Consider the following 12,584-nt stretch of genomic DNA (forward strand, 5'->3'; position numbering starts at 1 on the left):
TGGTTTCCCGAGTAGGCCTACGATCTGTTATGACGGAGTTTTATGGGAAAATACTGTAATTACTGCATGATGATTATTGATTTTGATATTGATATAGTTGATTGATTTAAACTATGGTTCTAATTCCTGTTAATATTTTAATCTGCTTCATACTCTTCAAATTAGACTTCAACAGTCATGTCTTCTTCAATTTCTTCTTCTTCCTCCTCTTCTTCTTGCTGGATGTTCATAAATTGTTCAACTGAAGATGAATCAGTTGTCTCTTCATCGATATCACATGAATCTTCGTCTGTTGGATTCCATTGAACATTCGAGCAAGAGTGACCTTGGAAATTAGTGCACGCTATTGAACATAACAACCCTACTCTTCTACAGCCACACTTAGTACAACAACCTTTTTTGCAAATGCAAAAAATAGTGTTTACGAGTTTTTTCGGAGCAGGTGGGAGTGTAGTTTGAATCGGTTCCAAAGTATTATCTGTTAACTTCCTACCCCAGTCTTCGGGGTTCAGTTGATAGCCTAGCCATATCTGAACTTGATAGTATACCTACTCGATACAAGTGTTGATAAGCAGAAGCCATGCTGGAGAAAGACAAGATAGTTGTACTTGTTTCTTGTTTCGTTTTTTTTTTTTTAAGTTAAATATCTATACTTGTCGAAACAACTAATTTTTTTGGAGCTCCATAAACCGTAAGGAGAAAGCGAATTCCTTTTGTGATTATCGTTTGAGGAGACGCGTCAATTACTTCAAATACTTTAGTGCAATCAGTTAAGTCCTTTTTTCAAGTAATTTCAGTACTCATTTTTTATCCCTTCTGAACAGTGCTGATGCAGTATCGCAGCCGGTTATTACATGTAAAAATAAAATATGATTTTGGCATTTTGGATAAAAAGATAAACTGCTTGAAGAATATATTTCTGCTCGCTGTTGAGCCTTTCCAAATTTTTAAAATGAAATGATTTTATCAATCTATAGTAGAGGGGCTGACTAAGGGATTGAGTTTCTTTTGAGTATATATTCTCAGAATTGTTAGTAGTTATTTATTATATTGTGCGTAGTTATTTTATACAAGTAAGAGACACGAATGGCATTTTTAGGTATATTAAGAATCTGACTATGTATATACGTGGAATTTGTGTGCACATCATGTAGAATGCAACTCCTTCAACTTTTAGAACGGCGATATCTTGGGAATGGTGATTCTTAAGAAAAAAAATATAAGGATTATTTTTGTAGATAATTTTATGATCTGCAATTTTTGTCTAAACTATATGTTTGATAAAACTTACCGTTTTCGAGAAAAATCCAAAAAACCAAAAATGTTGACTTTTGACGTTGAATAACTTTTTTAGCACACATGGGATCTATGAGGACTTTTGCCACTTTGTTTCTACTGGTGTACCCAAGGTCTCTACCAAAATTCAGCTCTGCCGGAGTTTTTGTTATTTGAAATGTCTATATTGACCCGACTAAAACTTCTGTTGAACTAGAGACACCGATATATGAATTTATTTGTTGCATTTTTTCTGCCAGAGCATTTTTTTTTTGTTTTATCGCATTTCTCACTTCTGAGGGTCGGTGCCACAATTTGTTCCTCTCTTAGCCCGAGCATCTAATACTCTGAAATTCGAGTTTTGTCGAACGATGATATAATCTATAAATAATAATAATCGATCTATGCCTCATTGATGGTCTTTTCCAAGTAAGTATACCGGTGAATATCCTTATGAGCAAACCTAGTATTAGTAATCTGTAGGCTATATTACGTTTCGTTTCTAACAGCGGAACTATGTCTAGGTCGTACTTTATTACTTCAGAAATTATCTCTGTTTGTTTGTTGGTTAAACTACAAGTATTCCATGTTCCAATTTTACAAGTTCGTTTGTTAGCCAAATGTCGTCGTAAATGAGATTCGTCCGGTTTCCGAGGCAAGGTTCTAGTGATTTTAACAAGAAAGACTTTTTACGGATGACAGCGTGTTCGCCTACTGCTCCAAATTTCATACTTGAAGGACCAGAATTTTTCTGTATTGGTTTATTCCAATTAGCCAAGAAACTCTCGTTTATCCTGCACCCTGTCCCGTCAGCTACATAACGTACACCCATTGTACGCCCTGCATTACCAGGGGTTAAACGACTTACGCCTTCGTGAATGTGGGAGCAGGATTTGTTGATAAGAGCTGATCCAAGTGTTAGTTGATCTTCTAATGTTTAGATTCCAGTGAACATTTCTCAGAGGTTTGATGGTGTATCAACCTCGACAACTGATACTCCCTCTGAGACCCTTCTGCCATCCTTTAACCCATTTTACGTTTGCTTAATAATTAAATTTTAATATTGCAGTTGATCTTAGTTAAAGAACGAAATATTTTATATTAAGACTCGTTTATTCACCGTAGTTACAAATTATTATAAATCAGTTCAAATTTTCATTAATTGCTTTCAAAAGAGGATATTTTTCTCCACAGATGCCCTTAAAATCATCGGTATCCAAAGACCAGACCATAGCACCTCCCAAACCCTTTTCGTTAGCAAAGTCGATCTTTAGTTTCACAGATTCCACATTATCATAGCCAACCCACTGGTCTCCATTTACTTTGTGGGGTACCTTTTGTTCATCGTCCCAGGTTTCTTCCCAGTCACTGTACAGAGCACAAATCTAAACAAGAGAAATATATTTTCTATAACATTTTATCCACTAATTCGGAATGTTACCTCGTTGTAACCCAACATTCCTGCTTCTTCAGTGTAGGGGCCTTGTTCTCCAGTACCATAAACGGGTGCGTATAGTTCAGTATTGGAAGGATCCGCCAAGGTGAAAGTACGTCCGTAGGTACCAATACCGATATTAATTTTTTTGGGATCGGCACCGTTGTCAATCCAGTGTTGGATGCCAGCAGCCTACAAGAAGATTATCACTTTTCTAAAGTAAATAATTCTGTAGGTACTTACGACATTGAGAAGTGCATTGTCGTCTTCATCCAAATGAGATGCGTATAAGGGAGCGTTGTGACCGACCCAAGATTCCCAATCACCGTGATAGTCGTAAGTCATAACGTTGATCATATCCAAAACGCTATTGTAACAATGTATAGTATATATGTGAAAATAAGTTGAGATAAATACTTACTCTGAAACAGCTTGTCCATCAGGGTACGACGTATCAATGGAGCCAACACCACCAGATACAGCAGCTGAGAGAATGTAGCCTTTAGCATTAAGAGCTGTTTTTAATTCACCCAGTAGTTGAATAAAGTTTGGCTAAGATAATTCGCAAATAATGAAAATTAAAAGAACGACTGCATTTATTACTCACAGGGTCATTCCACTCATCGCCATCTCGTTGACCAGGATACTCCCAATCGAGATCAAAACCATCAAATTGATTTTCATCCAGAAAACTAATGACGTCTGCAACAAGAGTCGCTCTCTTGGTTTCATCTCCAGCAACTTCTGAATACGTGGTCGATCCTTCGTTCCATCCTCCCATACTCAGAAGTATTTTCAGATCTGGATTTTGTTCCTTCAGACTGACCAGATGCGCAAGCTCCTCTACATATTAACAAACACAGTTAGCAACCGAAATATGCAAATGTGTTATACGTACCCAATCCGGTTATTTCCCAGTCATCCAAAATATTGATAGTACCATCTTCATTCAAGCCAACGAATGCGTAAAGAATGTGTGTGCACAGAGTTGGATCTACATCTTTAGCGGCAAAAGTTCCATCGCCTTCTCGGTAGATGGTCCAACTGGTGAAGTAGCACACAACGTTACCTGTAAAACGACCCTTCAAATTTAGAAGACAATATTCAGTAAAAATATTTACCAGCTGATGAAAGTGCCAACGAGGCACTGAGGATTGACAAAATTGCCGCTACCTTCATGATGCTGCACTCAGAGTTTTGCTCTAACAAACAATTGTTGAGACTTGTTTTTATAGGGAACTGGGCTGCCCACTTAAATGAATAATTATTAGGAGTATTTTTTTAAAGATAAAACTCTTGAAATTTTTATGGACTCTTAAATCTCTTACTTGTAGTGTTTACTAGAAAAATTTTAGATTATAGTACGATAATTTTGAGAGGTGTGTGACTAAAAGTGTTGCTAGTAATTATTTGTAGGCATTTTTAATCTACTAGTATGTATGTACTTGTACACTCTTAAATACACTAATAATGATTGATATGATAATAGTCAAATGACATAAAACTGGTGATCAAAATTTTCCTTTGATTTTACTCATAACACTCAGTAACCAGTACAAGGTTGAAGAGTTTTTTCTCTGATAACAATTTTTGTAAAGGCAACTGACTGTAAACTGAACTTCAAACAGAAAAAAAATATTTTAGTATAATAAATTAATCAATACATTCTGTCTATAATGCGGTTAATTTCTATTTACAAACATGTGACGACTGAATCCAACATGTCTCAGTAACGTGGTTTTATAACATGCAAATGTTCTCTAAATCCAAATAAAATTGTTGTACTCCTAAAAATTTTGTACAAATATTATAAAGCTGATTTAATTTAGTTTTACTGTGCAACAAGCTTGAAATCCACTAACACTGCACGAGAACTCCTGTGATTAACCAATTCAACAAGTCTTAACAATTTCTTTATTCGTGTGGAATCTGCTCGTCTTTGAAGTTGTGCGAAAGTATATTTCAAACTAACAAATTGTGATAATAAAACTAAAATTGTCAGAAATAAGATTGTATTATTTAATTAACCAATCTTTATGAATTGTTTATTGAGTAATAACGAAATATTGAATTTTTCACAAATATTCAAATTTTTTAAGTTAAAAAGAATTTATTGCAGTACACTGGTATACGTGTTTCTCTACACAGTACCCTCTTCAGACACAAGAACTGCGCATTCTATTCCTGCAAAAATCCATATTTTTACCAGATATGACTGATAACACGTCGTTTCATTCCAGATTCTGTAATCTTCATCTGATTATCAATTTTGTCTGAATAACAAATTTGAACTTTTAAAATAAATGTTTTGTTTTATGACATTGTAAAAGAACTTATTACATTCTGTAAAACCAGTGTATTTAGATTTTAATGTCAAAAATGAGATCAACTGCTTTTTGAAAAATGTTAAATTTTAATCAATGTTAATTACTTCTAATACTTTGTAAAGTAACTGGCAAGATAAAATAAACTGTTGATATTTTTGGGGCAAAATGTTCGGTTTCGTTTGTTTTATGTTAAGAAAGTTTGTATACAAAGTATGTATTTTTTTAAATTTATTTGTAACATTTTTGTTACTCAAAGAAAGTGAGTATTTTTTTTTAATTTGGAATTGTAACGATTTATTTGTGTTATCTTTTCTTTTCTACGTATGTTACACAGTTGAGAATATTATAATCACGAGCATAAATTAAATGGTTTAATTTTTCAAATAAAATTTCGTAAGGAAATTTAAAAAACTATTCATTTTTTTGATGACAACTTACACAATTTAAGCCTCGATTGCCAATTCTGATGTGTCTGTTATTAAGCTTTTAGATTAATGTTTATAAATTTTATTTTAGTGCATAGTAGGATTGACAGTGATATTACTAATGTCTAAAAATACTTGCCTATGATAAGAATTTCATAAATGCCATTTGATACTGTGACTAAGAAAGTTCCCACAGTAAGATCTAAGTTCCAATAGAAAGACTTTACAAGTTGTTTTAGAATTCCGACTAATGAACAGAAATTTCAATTCTTTTTACAGTTAAATGTAATAACAATAAACAACGCATGTAATAGCTAGAGTAGAGTAATAATACCGAAAACCATTTGATTAAAGGATGAAAACATTATCTTCATTGGATGAATTTTATTCACTTTATTATCCAGACTTCGTACGTTTGATAAACGGCTGCAGCATTTGATATTTTAACTCAATAAAATATTATCAAAAAATCTTATATGAGAACTTGTATGAGTTTTGTAAGTATATAGCCAATAAAGCCTCCAATGATAACTCATATTTGAACGGGTTAAAGAGATTAAATAAAAAATGAAATCGTATTTTAAAAACAAAATATGATTATATGATATGACTTTAACAAATTGCAATTTTATGAAACACTGGACTAGACTGAAACAAGTCACCGAGTTTTAAGATCTTGGAACAATTTTTAAAACAAAATTATCTATTTCTGTGTGTATAATATTTTAATTTATATTGGTACACTAACCACTTTTTAGTTCTATGTTTTTTGCACTTGAGCTTAAATTCGGGGATTTCGGCCCAAAGTGTCAGCAACGTCGATGATTGGTAATAATTTGTAAAATTTTAAAAGTTACCGACTACGAGTATTCTGTCATCATCTTACTTGCTGTTAACAAATATCAACAAGAATATTTTCAGATGCACTAATTTGTCATCGAAAACGAGTTCATTTTTGTGCCACGACGTAACAAACTTGAAGCAGCAAAGAATTAACATCACATTTCTCTGTAATAATTTTTAACAAACATAGAACTTACTTTTTCTTAATAATTTATTATAAAGGTCATATAATTTGAATATTGATTAAAATTATTCATTTAAATAAACGTATGTCCTACCTATACGTAGCGATTAAATTAAACAAATTTTATTCAAATTGTGTGCGGTAGCTGAACCAAGTCTTGCTTACATGTTGCAATTTATCTAGCGTTTAAACACTTAACTATTGTTAACAAAAAAAAAAAATAAAATGATAAAAACGATAGATACCCGATTTGTAATATATTCTTTTTTTAATTAAAAGTAAAATATATTTTTAGTTATAAACATAGTGAGTATGAGTATGTAGAGATAACCTATTCCCACTTATCTTCAAAATCACCTACACCTTATCAAGACTGATGCTCGTTATCACAAATCTCTATTTTTTATATAAATTGTAATAATATAACGTATCTACGTTAAATATGATTTGTGTGTATGTACATAAACTACCATTTTTTATTGTTTAATTAACTTGTTATTCAATCACATATGTTTAATAACACAGGCAATACTTAGTAGTGAATTTTCTAAAAAAACAACCAAGCCAAAAAAATTATTTATTTAAGAAATATTTTAACATTTATTTTAAATTCTGATTAATGGCTTTCATGAGAGGATACTTCTCTCCACATTTACCCAAAAAGTCATCAGTATCCAGAGACCAAACCATAGCACCTCCCAACCCCATCTCATTAGCAAATTCAATCTTCAGTTGAATTGACTTGACATCATCGTAACCAACCCACTGATCACCGTTCACTTTATGTGGCACTTTTTGCTCATCGTCCCAAGTTTCTTCCCAGTCGCTGTATAACGCACAAATCTGCACAATTTGAGAATATTGAACACTACTTCATCCATATTCTGCTATAAACTCACCTCATTGTACCCCAACATACCAGCTTCTTGAGTGTAGGGTCCTTGTTCGCCAGTACCATAAACCGGTGCATACAATTCAGTATTGGATGCGTTGGCCAAGGTAAAAGTACGACCATAAGTACCAAGTCCAATATTAATTTTTTTAGGATCGGCCCCGTTGTCGATCCAGTGTTGAATACCAGCGGCCTTTGAAGGACAAATTTAAATTTTCAGAAGCGCAAAGAAGTTCAGAGACTTACGACGTTGAGAACTGCGTTGTCGCCTTCGTCTAGATGTGAGGCATATAGAGGAGCATTGTGGCCCACCCACTTTTCCCAGTCTCCATGGTAGTCATAAGTCATTACATTGATCATGTCTAGGTTACTAATAATAAAATAAATAAATATATAATAATTGTCCAAAAGAAGTACTTACTCTGAGATAGCTTTACCATCTGGGTATGAGATATCCATTGATCCCACTCCCCCAGAAACAGCAGCTGAAAGAATATACCCTTCGGCGTTCAAGGCGGCTTTCAGTTCACCCAACCAGGTAATGTAATTTTGCTAAATCAAATTTTAACGACTTTCGAAGTTTTATTATTGGTGATGGCACTTACTGGATCGTCGTCAGCACCACCTCTCTGTCCAGGATATTCCCAGTCGAGATCGAATCCGTCAAACCCATTTTCTTTCAAAAAACTGATGACACTGTCGATCATCGTGGCTCTAAGACTAGGATCTGCAGCAACTTGTGAGTACTGGTAAGAGCCTTCATTCCAACCACCCATACTAAGTATGATCTTCAAGTTTGGATTTTGTTCTTTAAGCGATATCAGGTGGTTAAGTTCATCTGGAAATAGAATTAAGTATGGAAAACAAGTTGAATTGATTTATACCTAATCCAGTGATTTCCCAGTCGTCCAAAATTTTCACAGTAGCATCCCATGCTAACCCAACGAAAGCATACAGAATGTGTGTGCAAAGTGTTGGATCTACATCTTTGGCGGCAAAAGTACCATCACCCTCTCTGTAGATGGTCCAGCTCGTAAAATAACAGACAACGTTGCCTAAAACAAAATAGCATTAGAAATAATAATTTTTACGTTTTTTATAATTTACCTGCAGACGATACTGCTATAAAAGCAGACAATAGGGCTAAAATTGTTACCACTTTCATTGTAGAGGGTTTTGTATTTTTTCCTAATTTTCATATCTGCTTGTTTTTATTTATATTCGAATCCGTGTCCCCTTCCAAATTCCAATTTTCTTCGATCGAGATATCGACAAGTATCTCTTTTATCTGCCAATCTTTCATTTATAGTGTTTACTTCGATCATTCGATTGTATTAAAATTGGAAATCTTGAAGTGGGATAATCGCTGCATAGTCGACTCGTTTATCATGTGATGAAAATGTTTTTGATCTTACGAAAATGTCAAAAAGTTCATGTAATATTTCTTTTTACAGAGTTTAGTTAGTGTTAGTTACCCCTTTAGGTATCGTTAAAAATATCTAAACGTTTTAAGATGCAGTCATCAATTTTTGGCAAATTACGAACATATCGCAACAAACTTTTCAGACAATCAGTTCTGTCATTCTTTACATCAAACTACAAAATTTTTTGTTGTGCAATAGTTTCGGAAATACGTATCTAATAAAGTCACCAACAGACAAATGGAAATGGCAGACCTATTTTCTATATGAAAGCTCGAAGTAACATGAAATTACACCACATTTATGAAGTCAAAAAACTCTTGTTTTTAGTTAAATAAGTTGTAATTGTTAGTGCCTGTGGCGGGGAACCTGTTTCGCCTCTCAACCCGTAAGAGTAGGAGGCAGAACCAGCTCCCCTTTGGAACACAAGGTAGCACATTCATCATTCTTAACTCATTAATTCTTCATTCATCATTCATCATTATTCATTCACTTTTCAAGCGCTCAACATCATTCACTCTATATTCATTTGTGGACCCAACGGTCATATTCTATCCTGGAACTTACATTTGTTATTTGTTAAATAAAATTCGTAAACGACTGTCCGTTGTTCTTATTCATATTCGCACAATTCAACAGTATGTATGTGTAATTTTTGGTTTAAAAACCAAGTGTCCGTCTTAAGATCTATTTTTAAATTAATAATTTTAAAATAGGTAATTTAATTCCTAATTGTAATAATACACACTCTGCATATTATTCTTCAAAATTTTTAGTTAATTAAAAATCTCGTTCCTTTTCCTTGTAAAGGATTGTGTCATATTATTATTTGACAATAGATATAGATTTCAGCCTCTATTTTTTTTTACAATTTGCTGCCGCCACTGTTTACAGACAATAGAATCAATATAATACTTTTGCTTATCGCAGACAAGTGAGTAAAATTTTTGAAATCCAGTTTTGCATACTCAAGCATTTAGTTATCAAAAGAGGCATCAAAATTCACTTCATGGATCACACCATGATAGATTCATTAAAAACAAACGTGCTTGCTCTTAACATCTAGATTTATTTCTGATAACATCAAAATTAACAAAGATTGATAATATTGATTTAGCATTGTACTAAAGCTGGATAGTTGCAGATATTAGCCACGGTATCATACACCAATCCATGGTTACATTTCCTGTTGATAACCTGGAAACCACCTTCAACTGGGGAGCAGTAGTAAAATACGGTGCAGTCATTGGGATCTCTAACAAATCCTTCCGATTTGCAGAAGGAAGTGGGATCAGTTGGATCGCTTGGTTCTGGTTCTGGTTCCGGTTCCGGTTCTGGTTGAGGTTCGGGTTCAGGTTCTGGTTCAGGTTGTGGTTCAGGTTCTGGTTCTGGTTCTGGTTCAGGTTCGGGTTCTGGTTCAGGTTCAGGTTCGGGTTGTGGTTGAGGCTGAGGTGGTTCTGGATTTGAACCCTAAAAATATAATAATTGTGTGATCTAATAAAGTTTAGTTTAACTATCTTACGGCTAGGGCCTGATTAATGGTTGCGAGAAGTTGGTATTTGGTGCCACTTAGTCCGTTAAAATCGTCTGTGTCAATGGACCAAATCATCACTCCACCCAAATTTAGATTTTTGGCGTAATCAACCTAAGGGCATATCTCAGAAAATGTTATCAAAACTGCTCAAACTTACTTTAATGGCAATGGATTGAGGATTGTCGTATCCGATCCATTGGTTACCTTTGTACGTGTAGGGAGTTTTTTGTTCGTCATCCCAGACAGTTGTCCAACCACCTGCGTTTTGAAGTTCTATGATCTACAAAAAAGATGAATTGTAACACCGAAGCTAAAATTCCCTAAAATTACCTCATGGTATCCCACGAATCCATTCTCTCCGGTGTATTTTCCTTTATCTCCACCACCAGTGATTGGAGATCCGAGTGCAGTTTTTGAAGAGTCAGCCAGGGTGAACGTTCTACCATACATTCCAAGACCCAGAACCAGTTTTTCAGGGGCTGCTCCTCTAGCAATCCAACCCTGAATGGCCGCATCAACATTCAACAATCTTTCGTTGTAAGTTTTTTCGATAGACGAAGCGTAAAGGGGTGCGTTCTGACCAGTTCCTTCCTCCCAAGAGCCATGAAGATCATAAGCCATCACGTTGATGAAATCTAGGTATCTAAACAACGATGTTTTAGAAAAGTGATTAATAAATAAACAGTTCTTACTTGCTGAGTGCTGGCACATCGTAAGACAAGTCAACCGAAGGAGAAGCTGCGGCAACAGCTGCCGTCAGCAACAAACCATATCTATCAAACACTTCCCTGAATTCCTTAATCAACGTTGCATAATTGGCCTGAAATATTAATCCATTGAGGCGTAAATATTATCTTTCCTTAATTAAACCTACAATATCTGCATAAACTCCGCCGCGCTGGTTCGGGTATTCCCAATCTAAATCAAAACCGTCAAATCCCCACGTTAGAACTAAATCCAACGCGCTATTAATTAAAGTGGCTCTTTTCGAGGGACTAGCTGCGACTGCCGAATACGTCTCCGAACCTTCATTCCAGCCTCCGATAGCAATAAGTGTTTTCAGATTGGGATTGCGTTGTTTGAGGGCGTTGGTCTTTTCAAACGTTTCTGGAATTAACGAGGGTTGAAAACTGTAAAAAAAAATTGAAAGAGAGTTTTACTGGCGTCTACGTCCAAGTATGAGTCCAGAAGACGAACACTCCCATCAGCTTGCAAACCCACGAACCCATAAATCAGATGGGTGCAAAGATTTGGGTCGATGTTGTCGACTGTGAATTTTCCATTTCCCCAACGGTAAGTGGACCACGTGCCCCAGTAACAGACTACTTTATCTGCAAGAAAACGAACATTAAATAATAATTTTGTTGCACTCACATTCGTGCAGAAATAATTTGTTCTTATAGCCATTGTAAAACAACTTTTTACATGACTATGTACTTGTGTTCGTATAACGTAATGTCTTACCTGTAGCAGCTGAAACAGATCCAACTGTGAGGCAAACCAGCGTCAGAGCTAGCAAAGTCCTAAACAACATTTTGAAATATTTCCCTAAGAACGAATCATTAAAAATTAATGTAACTCAAAAACAATACGAATACCTGCTTCGAATGTTTGCAGATCGAATCAGTTACTGTGACTTGTTAATCGTTGTACGCGTGCCTTCTATTTATTTAAGGGGTTTATTGGCTTTATCTTTTTGATTTCAATTTTTAGACGTCATATCTCTTTTTTACAATTATTTGGAAATAAGAAGTAAATGAATCTTTAGTTTATTGGTGTAATAAATATTGTTATGGCTTAATTAGACACTTGGATAATCCCCGATGCGTAAAGAATGGCATTCTTCGATGCACAAAATTTTTCTATTTTACGATCAGCTCAACTCTTGTTATATATTCTGTTAGTTTATGGTATTCAATTTCTTTTTCACAAAAACTCGTAAATGGTGACAACTCCAACAAAAACTAAAAATATTTAAATTGAATTATATTTTAAAATAAATATTTAAAAATGGTTTTATTGTTTGCTCACTGATTATTATTATTACGATAAAAATTTATATTCTACTATCGATGTGGCGGTGTCTTTTTTCATCACAGTAGTTATTACTATATTGCTTATTATTATTTAGTCGTAAAAGAATTATTAAATCCAACATCAAAGTCATCGGCCTCAATTCAGGCTACCTGCAGTTGAGTAATTTTGTTTTTTAAAAAGATTATCTAGGTTTTTTTGTATGTGTTATACA

General features: G+C 34.4%; 3 protein-coding genes across 3 annotated transcripts; all 3 read right to left on the reverse strand.

The window, feature by feature from the left end:
- Window positions 1-2,369: 2,369 nt before the first annotated feature.
- On the reverse strand, window positions 2,370-3,906 carry LOC135134149 (chitotriosidase-1-like). The gene is made up of 7 exons (XM_064062769.1): window positions 3,832-3,906; window positions 3,609-3,779; window positions 3,318-3,553; window positions 3,132-3,262; window positions 2,954-3,077; window positions 2,717-2,902; window positions 2,370-2,660 (listed from the first exon to the last, which is right to left on the reverse strand). Exons 1-7 carry the CDS (start codon window positions 3,887-3,889, stop codon window positions 2,418-2,420), a joined length of 1,149 nt encoding a protein of 382 aa, XP_063918839.1. The 5' UTR covers window positions 3,890-3,906; the 3' UTR covers window positions 2,370-2,417.
- A 3,147-nt stretch (window positions 3,907-7,053) lies between these two features.
- On the reverse strand, window positions 7,054-8,556 carry LOC135134151 (chitotriosidase-1-like). Its single transcript, XM_064062770.1, has 7 exons — window positions 8,489-8,556; window positions 8,266-8,436; window positions 7,987-8,219; window positions 7,803-7,933; window positions 7,628-7,751; window positions 7,389-7,574; window positions 7,054-7,332 (listed from the first exon to the last, which is right to left on the reverse strand). The coding sequence occupies exons 1-7, from the start codon at window positions 8,544-8,546 to the stop codon at window positions 7,090-7,092; spliced, it is 1,146 nt and encodes a 381-aa protein (XP_063918840.1). The 5' UTR covers window positions 8,547-8,556; the 3' UTR covers window positions 7,054-7,089.
- Window positions 8,557-9,851: 1,295 nt separating this feature from the next.
- On the reverse strand, window positions 9,852-12,041 carry LOC135134147 (chitinase-3-like protein 1). Its single transcript, XM_064062767.1, has 9 exons — window positions 11,935-12,041; window positions 11,801-11,884; window positions 11,497-11,667; window positions 11,211-11,443; window positions 11,029-11,156; window positions 10,667-10,979; window positions 10,494-10,616; window positions 10,325-10,447; window positions 9,852-10,272 (listed from the first exon to the last, which is right to left on the reverse strand). The coding sequence occupies exons 2-9, from the start codon at window positions 11,868-11,870 to the stop codon at window positions 9,916-9,918; spliced, it is 1,518 nt and encodes a 505-aa protein (XP_063918837.1). The 5' UTR covers window positions 11,871-11,884; window positions 11,935-12,041; the 3' UTR covers window positions 9,852-9,915.
- Between the last annotated feature and the right edge of the window lie 543 nt (window positions 12,042-12,584).

The sequence above is a fragment of the Zophobas morio genome, unplaced genomic scaffold (assembly GCF_036711695.1).
Source record: "Zophobas morio isolate AGI-343-1 ecotype UQ-CSIRO unplaced genomic scaffold, CSIRO_AGI_Zmor_V1 ptg000023l, whole genome shotgun sequence".
In the NCBI taxonomy this organism is placed as follows: Eukaryota; Metazoa; Arthropoda; class Insecta; order Coleoptera; family Tenebrionidae; genus Zophobas; species Zophobas morio.

Bases quoted from the DNA above. Each gene is read 5' to 3' on its own strand.
- LOC135134149 (XM_064062769.1), bottom strand. From the start codon at position 3,889: ATGAAGGTAGCGGCAATTTTGTCAATCCTCAGTGCCTCGTTGGCACTT. The intron at 3,780-3,831 runs GTAAATATTTTT...GTCGTTTTACAG, and splicing joins GTTGGCACTTTCATCAGCTG to GTAACGTTGTGTGCTACTTC. The intron at 2,903-2,953 runs GTAAGTACCTAC...ATCTTCTTGTAG, and splicing joins ACAATGCACTTCTCAATGTC to GCTGCTGGCATCCAACACTG.
- LOC135134151 (XM_064062770.1), bottom strand. From the start codon at position 8,546: ATGAAAGTGGTAACAATTTTAGCCCTATTGTCTGCTTTTATAGCAGTA. The intron at 8,220-8,265 runs GTATAAATCAAT...TTCTATTTCCAG, and splicing joins CTGGGAAATCACTGGATTAG to ATGAACTTAACCACCTGATA. The intron at 7,333-7,388 runs GTGAGTTTATAG...CAAATTGTGCAG, and splicing joins GTATGTTGGGGTACAATGAG to ATTTGTGCGTTATACAGCGA.
- LOC135134147 (XM_064062767.1), bottom strand. From the start codon at position 11,870: ATGTTGTTTAGGACTTTGCTAGCTCTGACGCTGGTTTGCCTCACAGTT. The intron at 11,444-11,496 runs GTAAAACTCTCT...CGTTAATTCCAG, and splicing joins ATACTTGGACGTAGACGCCA to AAACGTTTGAAAAGACCAAC. The intron at 10,448-10,493 runs GTAAGTTTGAGC...ATATGCCCTTAG, and splicing joins CTCAATCCATTGCCATTAAA to GTTGATTACGCCAAAAATCT.